The 15,165-nt window shown below is 41.7% G+C and overlaps 1 protein-coding gene across 2 annotated transcripts in view; it reads left to right on the forward strand.

Moving 5' to 3' along the window:
* The window catches only part of FBXW2 (F-box and WD repeat domain containing 2), a 31,240-nt gene extending 24,697 nt beyond the window's left edge, over positions 1 to 6,543 (forward strand). For both annotated transcript variants that reach the window (XM_014830368.3, XM_070518863.1), the window contains exon 8: positions 5,249 to 6,543. In XM_014830368.3, the coding sequence (XP_014685854.1) occupies positions 5,249 to 5,537 (289 nt within the window). In that variant the 3' untranslated portion in view covers positions 5,538 to 6,543. The remainder of the gene's footprint in view (positions 1 to 5,248) is intronic.
* The last annotated feature ends 8,622 nt before the right edge of the window (positions 6,544 to 15,165 follow it).

Here is a 15,165-nt window from a genome sequence, read left to right on the forward strand (position 1 = left end):
TCATTGCACCACTGTTCTATTCATTAGCAGGTATTTATTGAGCACCTGCCTGTATGTCAGGCATTTTGTGCTGTATACTGGGAACCATCAGAAATACTTACCAAACCCATGCAAATTACTAACCAGCGAGAGGGAAGACTGATATTAAACAACTAATTACATACAGATGTTTCAGTGGTTGGGCTAAGAGCAACATACTGTGGGGGACTTTGAGACCCCACCTAGTTTGAGGAGTAAGGGAAGGCTTCTTTGAGGAAGAGATTCAGGCTAAGCTCTAAAGGATGAGTATATGCATTAAGTAAATGCCAGCAGTGAGTGTGCAGTGAGGAGCATTGTAGACTGCGAGAGCAGTCTATTCGAAGGCCCTGAGATGAAGGAACCTGCTGCATTTGAGAAAGGCCAGTGTCGCTGGAGATGTGAATGCCATAGAGAGCCACTGAAGAGTTTAAAAATTTAAATGAGGTACCAGTAGGATTAGATTTTAGTGTGAGGTTAACTGATTGAAAGGATCTAAGAGTAGATGTGGGGAGACCAGTTGAAAACAGTTGGCAGTAGTGCAAGCAAAAGATGATGTCTTGCTAAAATATGCTATTGAACAAGCAATGGATCATTGAAGAAATTAAAAAGTCGAAAAAATCTGGAGACAAATGAAAATAACATGCCATACCAACTCACATGGGATACAGCAAAAGCTGTATCAAGAGGGAAATTCATCGCAATATAGGCACACCTTAACAAACAAGAAAAATCCCAAATAAGCAGTCTCAAATACACCTAGCTGAATTAGAGAAAGAAGAACAAAAAAAGCCCAAAGTCAGCAGAAGAAGAGAAATAATAAAAATCAGAGCAGAAATAAATGCTATTGAAACAAAAAAGGCGGTAGAAAGGATCAATGAAACAAAGAGCTGGTTCTTTGAGAAGATTAATAAAATTGACAAACCCCTAGCCAGACTTAGAAAGAAAAAAGAGAGAGAAAGCTCAAATAGACAAAATCAGAAATGAAAGAGGAGAAATAACAACAGACTCCGCAGAAATACAATAGATTATAAGAGAATACTATGAAAAACTATATGCCAACAAAATGGATAACCTAGAGGAAAGGGATAAATTCTTAGGCTCTTACAACCTCCCAAAGCTAAGTCAAAAAGAAACAGACGATCTGAACAGACCAATCACAAGGAAAGAGATTGAAACAGCAATCAAAAGCATCCCAAAGAATAAAACCCCAGGACCAGACGGTTTTCCTGGGAAATTCTACCAAACTTTCAGAGAGGATTTAATACATATACTTTTCAAGCTATTCAAAAAAAATTAGGGAGGATGGAACACTTCCTAACACATTCCACGAGGCCAGCATCACTCTGATACCAAAGCCTGACAAGGACACCACGGAAAAAGGAGAACTACAGGCCAATATTGCTGATGAGCATAGATGCAAAAATTCTCAAGAAAATTTTGGCAACCCAAATTCAGCAATACATCAAAAGGATCATACATCATGATCAAGTGGGATTCATACCAGAGACACAGGGATGGGTCCACATCCGTGAATCAGTCAACGTGATACACCACATCAACAAATTGAGGAATAAAAACCACATGATCATCTCAGTAGATGCAGAGAAAGCATTTGACAAGATCCAACAGCCATTTATGATAAAAACTGTGAAGAAAATGGGGATAGAAGGAAATTACCTCAACATAATAAAGGCCATATATGACAAAGCCACAGCCACCATCATACTCAATGGGCAAAAACTGAGCGCCATCCCCCTGAGAACAGGAACGAGACAAGGATGCCCTCTATCGCCACTCTTATTCAACATAGTACTGGAGGTTTTGGCCTGAGCAGTTAGGCATGAGAAAGGAATAAAAGGAATCCAAATAGGGAGGGAAGAAGTGAAACTCTCGCTGTTTGCAGACGACGTGATCTTATATATAGAAGACTCCAAAGAATCCATTGGAAAACTATTAGAAATAATCAACAACTACAGCAAAGTTGCAGGGTATAAAATCAACTTACATAAATCAGTAGCATTTCTATACTCTAATAACGAACTAACAGAAAAAGAACTCAAGAACACAATACCATTCACAATCGCAACAAAAAAAATAAAATACCTTGGGGTGAATTTAACTAAGGAAGTGAAAGACCTATACACCGAAAACTACAAGACCTTCCTGAAGGAAATTGAAGACATAAAGAGATGGAAAGACATTCCATGCACCTCGATTGGAAGAATAAACACAGTTAAAATGTCCATACTACCTAAAGCAATCTACAGATTCAATGCCATCCCAATCAGAATCCCAATGACATTCTTTACAGAAATTGAACAAAGAATCCTAAAATTCATTTGGGGCAACAGAAGACCCCGAATTGCTAAAGCAATCCTGAGAAAAAAGAACAAAGCTGGAGGCATCCCTGACTTCAAAACATACTACAAAGCTACAGTAATCAAAACAGCATGGTACTGGTACAAAAACAGGTGCACAGATCAATGGAACAGAATTGAAAGCCCAGAAATAAAACCACACATCTATGGACAGCTTATCTTTGACAAAGGAGCTGAGGGCATACAATGGAGAAAAGAAAGTCTTTTCAACAAATGGTGCTGGGAAAACTGGAAAGCCACATGTAAAAGAATGAAAATTAACCATTCTTTTTCACCATTCACAAAAGTTAACTCAAAATGGATCAAAGACCTAAAGGTAAGACCTGAAACCATAAGGCTTCTGGAAGAAAATATAGGCAGTACACTCTTTGACATCAGTATTAAAAGGATCTTTTTGGACACCATGTCTTCTCAGACAAGGGAAACAAAAGAATAAACAAATGGAACATCATCAGACTAAAGAGCTTCTTCAAGGCAGATGAAAACAGGACTGAAACAAAAAAACAGCCCACTAACTGGGAAAAAATATTTGCAGGTCATATATCCGACAAAGGGTTAATCTCCATAATATACAAAGAACTCACACAACTCAACAACAAAAAATCAAACAACCCAATCAAAAAATGGGCAGGAGAGATAGACAGTTCTCCAAAGAAGATATACAGATGGCCAATAGGCGCATGAAAAGATGTTCATCATCACTGATCATCAGGGAAATGCAAATCAAAACTACACTAAGATATCACCTTATACCCATTAGAATGGCAAAAACAACCAAAACAAAAAGTAGCAAATGTTGGAGAGGTTATGGAGAAAAAGAAACCCTCATACACTGCTGGTCGGAATGCAAACTGGTGCAGCCACTATGGAAAACAATATGGAGATTTCTCAAAAAATTAAAAATAGAAATACCATAAGACCCAGCCATCCCACTACTGGGTATCTATCCAAAGAACTTGAAATCAGCAATTCCAGAAGTCCCATGCACCCCTATGTTCATTGCAGCATTATTTACAATAGCCAAGACGTGGAAGCAACCTAAGTGCCCATCAACTGATGATTGGATAAAGAAGATGTGGTATATATATATATACACAATAGAATACTACTCAGCCATAAGAGAGAATAAAGTCGTCCCATTCACAACAACATGGATGGACCTTGAGGGTATTATGTTAAGTGAAATAAGCCAGATAGAGAAAGACAATCTGTATCACTCCATGTGTCATATGTGAAAGTTAAACGTGTAATCAAAGAGAACAGATTAGTGGCTACCAGGGGAAAGGGGGCGTGAGGGGTGGGCAGAAAGGGTGAAGTGGTGCACCTACAACGCGACTGACAAATAATAATGTACAACTCAAATTTCACAAGGTTGTAAACTATCATAATCTGAATAAAACATTTTAAAAAAGATGGCTCAGATCAGAGTTGTGGCAATTCAGATAGTAGTGAATAAATTAGAGGAAACATTGGGAGGTAAAATCAGTAGATCTTGGTGATTGAATAAGATCTAAGAAGGAGGAGAGTTGGATAGTTGCCATGTTTCCTAGCTTGAGCAGCTGGGTGAATGAGCAGCCAGGGAAATAAAGAAGTGAAACAGGTTTGGCCAATAAGTTCAGTTTCGGTCTGAGGAACAGGTGCTAACTACTAAATCCCCTCCCTTCCTGACGTCAAACTGAAATCTGCCTCTGTGTAACCCTCTTTGCCCTGGAGCCGTGTTCCCTCTGCTGGAGCAGCTCATAATGTCTGGTGTAACCTCCTGTGTATCCTTCACTATCTAAAGGTGATGGTCATGTCTAGTTTCCCTCTCTCTACCAAGTCTTTTCCTCCTGTCTCGGCTGAGTTCCTTCAGCTCTTTCTTACTTGTCCTGCTTACCAGGCTCTGCCCATTCAGGTAGACCCCTTGGACAGACGCTGGTTGGTAGTGTCCTTGTTAAAACATAGGCTAAACTTGCCTCTCACGGGGGCCAGCCATGTTGTCACAGAGCAGGATTTGTATTTCCCTTGTCTCGTAGCTCTTTACCTAGTGCCTCCAAGGAGGACCTCACCTTTTCTTGTCAGCCTTTTCCTCTCACTACGAGTGTAGACAACGGAAACTAAATTTTTTCTCTTCTGTGCTGCTGTGTGGCTAGGTCTTTCCCATTTTGTGCCTTTGTCATCAATGTTTGGGAACTGGCAACCTGAGAAGGTTAAGGCTCTGCTCCCAACTCCCCGAGTTTTCTCTAACAGGTTCTTCTGGATCTACTAAAGTGTCTGAATTATTTAGGAAACTTGTGATATTTTCAGCCTCCACTGCTTTTTGAGAGGAGCCTGTGTGTTTGCTCCCTACTGCATAGAATAGCACTTGTCACTTGGTTTTCCGTCTTTGTTCTAGGCTCCAGGAGTTCCCCTAGGCCAGCATTCTAGGATTTCATGAATAAATTTTTTACCTAGTGATAATAGTTAGTCTTGGGTTGTAGTTCTGACTGAATAGTTGTGAATCCTTAGCCAAAGTGTTTACCCTGGCTGGACTTCAGTTTTCACATCTCAGAAATGAGAATGTTAAATGAGAGAATCTTTAAGATCCTTTCCAGCCTGGCTGGGCATTTTGTGCTTTTATAAATGGTTACCAAACACAACCTTTCTCCTTGTGTGCCTCTGTTATCATATAATGAAGCTGCCTTCCCTTTCCCCCCCTTTTAGGTAGGCTGAGGTTTTTTGTCCTCATATTTTCCTTTTTATCAAAAACTTTTATTTAACTAAATTTGTATGAATTTTGTATTGGTTTTAAATGTCCCTGGGAAAGACTCTAGTAGCAGAAGCAGAAGCAGAGTTGCCCTCTGGTTCACGTTTCCTAACTGTCATCCTTGCAGGGTCATCAAGACTCCTGAGATAGCAAACTTGGCCTTGCTTGGCTTCGGAGATATCTTCGCCCTGCTGTTTGACAACCGCTACCTGTATATCATGGACTTGCGGACAGAGAGCCTCATTAGCCGCTGGCCTCTGCCAGAGTACAGGAAATCCAAGAGAGGCTCAAGCTTCCTGGCAGGCGAAGCATCCTGGCTGAATGGACTGGATGGGCACAATGACACGGGCTTGGTCTTTGCCACCAGCATGCCTGACCACAGTATTCACCTGGTGTTGTGGAAGGAGCACGGCTGACGCCACGAGCTACCACGGCCGACTGACTTTGGGTGCCGGGGCTGCGGGTTTTAGTGCAACCTCTGTGGCAGCCGACTGCATGAACCAAAGTTCTCACCTAATGGTATCATCACGCAGTGCACAATCATTTATCTATGTTCGCCAGGGGGCCAGGGCTCGGGGCGGGGGAGGGCTTGTTTTATTGACTTACAGTGCAGCATGCTAATGGGGTACACCATTGACTTCATTGTACTTAGTTCTGTTGGTCAGTATGAGGATTCATTTTGGGTTCATCTTTCTTGAATATTGGTTTTAAGTAAAGAAAGTTAAATGGTTCATTAATCTGCTAATTGGTTGCCTATAAAAACACATTGTCTACTATTAAAGCTTTTTTACCATTGCCTTTTTTCTCTTGAAGTTGAAGCAAAGGTGCTATGATGTTGTAGCAGCTCCTCTCTCATGGGCTGAGCTTTCACAGCAGCCAGTGTTACAAAGACCAAGTCCCGTGACACTCGTGAACTCGTCACCAAATACCACTTCCAGAGAAAGTCTGTCTTTGAGTGCAAATCCACTTCTATAAATTGATTGTTTGGAACTCATGCTAAACCAAGAGTCAAAGTTGGCCGTGTCTAAGATGTGAGGGAGTTCTGTAATTCTTGCTTCTATGTGGAGCGAGCCGGGCCTCAGTGCCCCACTGCCTGGCTGCCTGCACTGAAGTGACATGGTAGAGTAAGAGGGCACTGAGCTGGGAGATTGAAGGCTGGCTCTGTTACCTGGGAACCCTGCGACCTCAGGCATAGTGCTTCTCTGCGCCCCATTTTCCCTGTCTGTATAGCCAGGTGTTAAGCTAAGTGATTTCTAAGATTCTTTCTGGTCCTGTGTTTACTGAGGTCTGCAAAAGTTGATTATTTCTGTTTTGTCTGATTCCTAATTGTTTCTTTTGGGTTGGAGATAATATTTAAATGAAATCATTGATACAAAGTTGTTATCTATAAGGAAATAAAATATATGAAAAGGATGGATAAAAGGGGAATGTGGAAAATATAACACTTTCCACTTAGAAAATGTAAATGATTGGTGGAAGAAATGCTGGTGGAGGCGCGGTTCTCTAGAGAGGCAGCAGCAGTGCTGTATTAGAAAGAAAGCTACCTGAACCTCACTTTGCTTCCTCTTTGGCCTCTCCCTTGATGTGTGGCCGCAGGCAGGTTAACTTCCCATCCCTGGGCCTTCATTTTCTTCAGCTTTAAGATGAAGGAATTGCCCTAGATTAGGGTTCACAAACTCAAATGCCCAGGGAGCCATGCAGGTAACACAAATGAGTGAGACACGTGGGGTAGGAGTGAACCCTGGGAAACTTATCTCATGGGCAGTTAATCCTCTCTCACTGTCAGCAGAAACGAGCCCAGTGGTGGCAGGTCTTCTGATTTTTCAGGAGGAAGTAGAAATCCAGATTTTTATATGAAATTCCCTGATTTCAAAAATGTTGACCACTAATTGAAGATAATTTAAAATACAGTGGGCTGAACAAAGCCTGTCTAGAGGCTGCCAGTTTGTCTCCTCCACCCTCTCATTCCTGTAAAGCTCAGTAATTCTGTGATTCAGCAGTGGAAATGTTTCAGCATAATAGTCACAAACATTAGAGAGAAAGTAGAGGGAGCAAGCAGAAGGAGAAGATCATGTGCTCTTCAGCGGTTTACCGTGGTGCTGTGGGGGTGGGGGGGCGCCCCGCATTGCATTCGTGGAACAATAGGAGAGCGGTGTGAAGATGACAGTGAGAACTGAACCCCGGTGAGAACCTGTACCTGGGAGTGTGGGTTATTCATTCCTTTTGCCAACTCTAGTGTGAAGCATATCTATCTTAAAGGTAGGAAAGGGGTGCTGGCTGAGAAAGATGCAAACTCTGCAGTGGAGACCCCGTGCTCTCGTAGTCTGTATTAGCTCAGAGCCTGACGATGGACCCCTGAATGCTGGGAACTTTATATTTTAGAGAATTAATGGTTGGTTTCAAGAACAGGTTTAGTTAATATCCATGTTGAGATTCTAAGGAAATAGGTAAAGGAACAAAATTTTCCTCCATCCCCCAAACCTGGGTTTAATCCATCTCACGCTGAGTTCTGTGCGTGAGCTCTGCTTGATGCTCCAAGGAACGGAACCAGAATTGCAGCTGGAATCTATTTTGCAGGAGCCGCAGGAGACTCTGGGCAGTGAGAAGGGTAAATGGCTCTCCTTTTCATCCAGCCTGAACAAGTAACTGAGGTTACTGATCTAATGACCATCCCTACTCCCACCTCACTTTCAGATCTATCCAATAGCTTCAAAGGGCAAGTAATTATAGCTATTTGTGGGGAAAATCTTTTTTAAAATGACAAACCTGAAACTTGTATAGAATGTCTCATTTCAATTTTCAGGGCTGAAAACCGAAGTTACCATAAGGTGGTGCCTGGTGCAGGGGATTTTGACAGCAATGCTTGAGGCAGTGGTTGGAGTCCTAACTGATTCCTTCTCCCAGAGCCTTCATTTCACCTGAGCATTTTATTTAATTGCTTTTTAGATGCTGGATTTATTCATACTATTGCCAGCTCGTATAAAAATGGAAAAATCATCCTTTTAAAAAAATCAAGCAAAATGGGGAGAGAGAGAAATGGGTAGGGGTAAAGTGCGGCTGTACGCGCTTAGTCTCCTTTCACTGAGTTACGGGTTGTCTTCTCACACTGTCTTCTGCTTCCTTAGCTCAGAGGCCAGGGAATGCCTTTGCCGCTTCTTTATGAATATTCTGATTTCTAAAAAATTCTTAGGTCAGGAGCAGATGGACTGCATCCTTCTTTATGAGCATTGGATTTCCTGAGGACGCTGAGGTGGTGGACGTGAAGGGCTTCCCTCCTCTCACGTTCATAGAGGTACCATAACTTCAGGCTCCAGAGTGAGGACAGGGATCCAAAGGAGCTGAGTGGGGGGTGGGGAGGGTGTAAGGTTTGTAGCAGGTGGTTCCCATTCTAAAGGAAAGTAGTTTCCTCCTACGCCATTATTTGAAGTGATGTGTTGTTAAAACTGGCCCTGCACGGACCTTTAGACTTGTCAGAGAAACAGGAAGAAAGTCTTCCTCCAGGGGAGGGGCTAGACTGGAAAGTTCCACAGAAGGTGCATGGTTTGGATAGCTTTTCATAACTGGAAGGTGGGGAATATTGCTCTTAAATTTTAAAGTTTGCGTTTCGTTTTTATTGTTTAAAAATTGTACTGGCCGTTGAAAACGCTTAGTAAAGTGTGAATGAGGATTATTATGTAATCCTTCTAGTATTTGCTCTCAGGAGAATGATTGCTGCTCTACATCTGTAAAACATCTTAGGGAGAAAAATACTTTTGGAAGCAGTATTATTTTAGACATGAAGAAAATTGATTCTGTTAGCTTGGGCGTTTTGACCTAACAGAAGTAGCTGAGGATGGTGGAGCCTGGCTTTACACATTGCTTTGGCAAGCCCAGCCAGCTCCTTGAAGCTGTGACTGTGTGCCCTGGCTCCTGGGGAGCCTAGAGGTGGATCATCCCGTCAGCACTCTGCCAGCTTTCTGGGCCTCTTGCAGGCCTAGGTGTCAGAACCACTTGCCTTTCTCTGTAGGAAGTGCGCAGAATCCAGTCACTGCTCTGGGATGCAGTCTGGGGCAGGGCACACTGTCACCTTAGCCTTTAGGGATACAGAGTTGTCAGGGTAGGGGAGAAACCATTTAGGTCTATCCCCTTGACATGGCTTTCCAACCTGGTTATGCTGGTGCTTGCCAAGATATTTAAGACAACCAGGACACTCAAGAAGTATGCAGTCCTCAGATAGAGTGTCTGATGAAAAGAACAGGTTAGCCTTCTTGACAGAAATGCTCATTACCATCCTTGGCAGTGTCTCCAATCAGAAGTCCCCTGTGCCTGCTCTAGGAATTTTTTTCAGAATAAATCTTCAGGTGGATTCCTGGATAGTCTTTGCAGCACTCCCATCAGGCTGAATGACCACGTTCAGTGCAAAAAGGTGTTTTGCTGTCAAGTTGATTCAACGCATTTCCAGTCTTCCCTAGAATGGTTTAGTTGCTTAAAGTTGGTATTACAATCCTGACCAGTGTAAAGCCGCCTAATTATTGCAACTTAAAGAATCTAGCTACTTCTACTCTTCATGAATCTGCTCAAATAAAAATGGTTTTGCATATTTAAATCTGGCAAAATATTAATTCAGATGGTACAAGCTCACAATTTTTTGGTGCCCCTATACTCACGTTGTGAACAGACATATTTCGCCAGTTTAGACTTGGTACTCTTGATGAGAATGCTCAGGTCGAAAAAGGCTGGTCTCACCAATCCAACATCTATAGCAATGTGGTAAAATCCATCAACTCATGTTTCACTAACTTGATGTATGTTGTGGTCTAGGAGGAATGAGGTGTGAAGTGTATATTTGAACTGTCTGGGGTGGGGGAAGGGATCGCTTAAGCAAATAGTGGAGTGATTGTGGAACAAGATGTCTTTCTAAGACAAGAAATTATTTTTGTGCATCATAGAAGCATTCTTTCACCCATGAGTGGTTGTGCTAACTATAAATCCTATATATCTATACATTAAAGCAGGTGGTTCCTTCCATTAGGCAACATTTGGCCAGCCAAGCCCGTTATCATTTGTACTTGAAAGTAATAAAGCTGCATTTCCTTAAAAATGCATTCTGTAGTTAAGACTATTTTCTTGGGTTTCTTTCCCCATCCAGTTCACAAGGTTTTTTTGGAAAGTGTGTTTTAGAATGTGTTTGTAGAAATGGAACTGCCCCTCATGTGATCTAAAGTGGCTCTGTTCTTTTACTGTTTCTGCATATTCTAGAGTGTAAGCCCAACAATATAACACTTTCTGAATGAGATCCAGGAGGGAAAACAATAAATTTAAAAGGAAAATGCAAGGAAGGAATTTTGGGGACCTTCACGAGCAGATGCAAATGTGGGGGAAAGGTACCATTGTGCAAGATCCAGACTCTGGAATCCACTTCCTCTCTTTTGCCTTCCTCTGGTCAGCACATCTCCCGGCAGTTAGCTCTTTCTTAATTTAAATCTATAGGGCTCCTTGTCACTAACCACACTGTACCTTTGATCCCGACAGTACTGTTATAGGCAGATCGTTCCTGTTTTACAGTTGAGAAAGCTGAGGCTTGGCAAAGTGGCTAATTGCTTAGGGAAATAGTAAGCGGTGAGGATGAGGCTGGGACCTAATTTTTAGCCTTCACAGTCCTGGGTTATTCCTTGTTTCCCTTCCCGTTTTCTTCTTATTTCAAGTCTCTTCAATCCAAACCTGGACTGACGCCTTCCCCCTTCACTTACATGTGCCCAATCAAGCCCTCTTACACTCTGCCTCCAGGGCATCTCCCAACCACTCCTTTGAGCACGTGGCTCCTCTGTTCAAACCACCTTAATAACTCCCTATCACCAGCAGGGGGTGTCTAGATTCATTTACATGAAATGAGTCCCAACTCATCTCTTCAAAAAGTTCTTGCTCTTTCTTCTCCTGCCTCTGCACTTTGGGTCATCTCCCATCCTCATGGAAAAGCCCTTCATGTTCCTTTCCACCTGTGCTAGGCCAGCCTTTAGGAGCCCTTTGACCTCCCACTGTCTTCAGAGCCTCTGCTAACCATCATCCCCCACCCAGCCTGACTCAGCATTTTTGTCTAGGGTAGGTGGTTGTGCAATTCATTTGGCAATTTATCACGTGTGATCTTTTGCAATTGGCAAACCATTAACTTTCACCCTTGATCCATAAATTTGTCAAAATTCAGGTGAATACCTTGTCTCCCCACCAACATTGTAAGATTGAGGCTAGGAACTCCATGATGCGCAATAAAGTTCTTGATAAGATATTGCAATAAATTCCATGATTGTCTTAGGGTCTACATTAACTGGGAGAAAAATAACTTCAGAATATCAGAGCATTGATGCCAAATGAAAGACCAATTATATACAGCTCTTCCTCTGTTAGTCTTCCCTGTCCTGCCGTATCCTATAAACATCTAAAGTGTTCTGAGTCCTTTTGGGCCGAATGTTTGATCATCACTCTATGGTTAGACATGGGTAGTCCTTGCCAGAGGGATGTTCCTGTCCTTTGCATTTTAACCGCATGTTCTGTTCTCTTTATTGTCAAGGTAATCTAACGATAATACAAACTTATGGAGAAAATTACCCAGAGCTCCTTTATCATAACGATTTTTAATATTCTGTTCTAATCCTCTTGCACAAATGTATCAATTGATGATTGCAAATCATTGTTTTGTATTGTGCTTTCAAAAGTATGCTCTAAGTCTTTGGAATTACTATAATACCTCGGAATATCCTTTATTATAATTTGCTGTTTTGGTGGACATTTAGGTAGTTTCCAGTTTTGCTTTTTAGATAATGCTATGGAGAACTTCTTTGTGCGTATTTCCTTAGAACAAGTTCCCAGGAGATACTTATTGGTAAAAGCAAAGGAAATTCTTCTCATAGCATTTTTTGTTGTAGACACGGAAGAATGCATAAAACACAGAGTTTACTGAATAGTTAGAAAGTTGACACAGTCTAACCACTGCCCAAGTCAAGCAAGAACATTTCTAGCTCCCCAGAAACCTCTGTGTCCGAGAAGGAACACTTTGTGGCTCTTGCATCATACTTGTCTTGTGGATTTCCAAATGGGTGAATTAGATTTATATTGTCACCTTGCTGCATTGAGGGTATGTTTCAGCACAACAGCCTCACTTTTGATGGTTATTTTAAAGATGTTTGCCAATTTAGTAGGTATGAGGAGGGTATCTCAAGGTTGCTTTGATTGACATTTAACATGTGAAGACATTTTTATGTGTGCTTATTTGTATTTCTTTTGAATTCTATCTTCATTTTTTTTTTACCCATTTATTTTTATTACATTTTCAAATACTTGGGAAACATTGTTTGAATTGAATTATGGTCAAAAATAAAATTTCACTAATCTAGGCATCGCTAGCTTAGAAATAATAACCCAAGACATGCATTGAAATTTTCTTTCATTACATAAAAAGGATTGGTGTCAAACAAACCTCTCAACAATTGCTATTTACATCCCAGTAATTGATGGGCTTTGTCAAAAATCATGCATGGCCTGTGAAAGTAGGTCTAGGAAGACAGCATTTCAGAAGAGAGCTGGTCAACGGTACTGGGTATATAGTAGAACTGTATTTTTAATTAAACTTTTCCTAATGAAGATGTATCACTGATGATCAGTAATATTTAAAGGAAAATATGGGCAATCATGAATCAAAAGGATTTTTTCCAAAATAAACTATAATATGTGTTGAAATTTAAAATAAGGAATGAATGCAGAAGGCAGCCCAGTGCGGATTCCAAGGACACTCATCCTAGTGTTTTATTTTTACTCATTAATGCAGAGTCAGGAGGGGGTTGTCAGGTGTGCTTTTGTATCTCAGGCCTCTGTGAGCTCAGAGGAGATTGTCCATCGGTGAGCCTTTCACAGGAGAGCAAACTTCTTGAGTTGGTTAGTCCAGCAGGTTCAGCCACGTAAGGCGACTCTTCAGCGAGTTGCTCATTCGAGCTTTAAGGGCACGAAGCTTGAACTCTATCTGAGAGGGAGTCAGAGAAACAAACAAAAAACACGTGAAGTCTGTGTGTCAGGAAGAAGAGATGGAGAGGTACAAGTAATAAACTAAGCGTTATTTCCTTCATTTGTCCTTTTCTCCCCCACAAGACTATGTCTTGAGAACAGGAACCATGTCTTACTTTTCTCTGTGCCCAAATCGTCTAGAACTGGTGCAAAGTCAACTCTGAAGGAGGGGGTGGCTGCGTGTGGGTGAATGGGCCTTGGGTTGGTCTCCAGTGACTTCTATAATCTGATCTTCTCAAAGCGCAGTTTCCTTCCGGCACATCAGCATCGCCTGGGAACGTGTTAGAAATGCAAACTCTTGGGCCCCACCCAGAACAATTGAATCAGAACTTCTGAGACTGACGTGCCCACGAAGGTTGAGACCCACTTCTATTATCTAACCTGCTCTGCCACCTAGTGGAACCTTTGGGAGTAACATCTGGCTGTGGGTAAAGCACGTTAATTATACTAAGGACTTTTTTGTGGTTAAAGTTACAGCCACTCTGAATGTGTTCTCAAACTGGAGTTGCTTTCTACTTTATTTCCAATTATTATAGGGCATGTCGTGTCAAGACATCAGCAGGCAGTCTGCATAAACTCGTCCCTGTTGTTTTAGAAATGCCTTTAATTTTGTACTGAAGTTGTTTTTATCGTGCACTGGGATAATACACAGCTATGAAGTAATGCTATGAAGAATAATACATGAGGAAATGCAAAAACGTAAGTGGAAAAACAGGACTAAAAATGGCATACAGCATGATTCAAACTCAATGGTTTAATATGAATAGGAACAAAATGAAATACATCAAAAGGGTAATAGTTCTCTCCTGCAGGTGAGATTATAGGTGAATATTTTCTATATGCTTTTTTGTTCTAAGCTCTCAACAGCATGAATTATTTTTAAGAATAATTTTTCAAAACTTTAGTTATGCTATCCAGCTGCAGGTGTCATTTAGCTCAAACTCCTTCTTTCAGGAAACATTACGTCTCTACTCTGTACCAGGCATCATGCTAGGGCCTGGGGAGACAGAGATGAATTGTGTATGGTCCCTGCTTCTGGGAGCTCACCGTTCTCTGGGGCAGTGGACACACACAGAACGCGAAAGGAGAATGAAGGAAGCACAAAGAAGGGAGAAGTTGCAAGTTTCACACAGAAAGTAACACTTCATAAATTTCCCAAGCTAAGAGGAGGACCCTAGATGCAGGCATCCTGTAAATCGCCAGCCTTTTCAGCCAGCTCTGGGATACGCATGGTTGGCTGGACTGTGCTACTCATGGGGGTCTTTATAGTCACTATAGAAGCGTATAAGACACTACCAGAATTTGGAGATGAAATCATTAAACAGCTGAAATTCCATATAAAAGGAGCAGGTTGTTGTTGGTGGCAGCATAGTTTTTTTTCAATCTCTCCGAATCCCTGCATAAAATCAGCAACTAAATAGCAAAACTAAAAGCCCAGGCAATACTTATTAAAAAAAGTAGGTGACAAGGTAACCCCCTGAGTCCCAAAATACAAGTGGGTGGGGCAAACCAAAAACTGCCACAAGAACAGCATTCACCTAAGAGGAAAAGGAATGAAGGAACAGGGTAGTAGATGATGGACCTGAGAGGAGGAGAACCCAAAATAGGTAACAGGTGATCACTGAAGAGCTGGGCAGCTAATCTGAAAATGTCAGCTGAAGCTGGGAGAGGTTTTGTCCTCTCCAACAGTGGGTGAGTGCAAGGGCCTATGGTAAGAACACCTGAAAGGGCTGGAGCAGGGCAGCCCTTATAAGCTCATGAGACTGACATGCTGTCTTCTAGGACAGGGCCCCACTCTAGGGAAAACTCCTAGGACTAAAATCAAAAATTAAGCAGGACAGAGACGAGAGAGAGAGAAACTGTATTACTCATGGTCTTTATAGTTAATATAGGAACATGGAGGACACTACCAGAATTTGAAGACAAGGAAAGAAAGAGATGGCCCAGACCCAAGAAAGGATAAGGGCGGAGGCAGGAAATCCCAGAACGCAAGTTACCTTATTTTTAAACACA

The sequence above is a fragment of the Equus asinus genome, chromosome 10 (assembly GCF_041296235.1).
Source record: "Equus asinus isolate D_3611 breed Donkey chromosome 10, EquAss-T2T_v2, whole genome shotgun sequence".
NCBI lineage: Eukaryota > Metazoa > Chordata > Mammalia > Perissodactyla > Equidae > Equus > Equus asinus.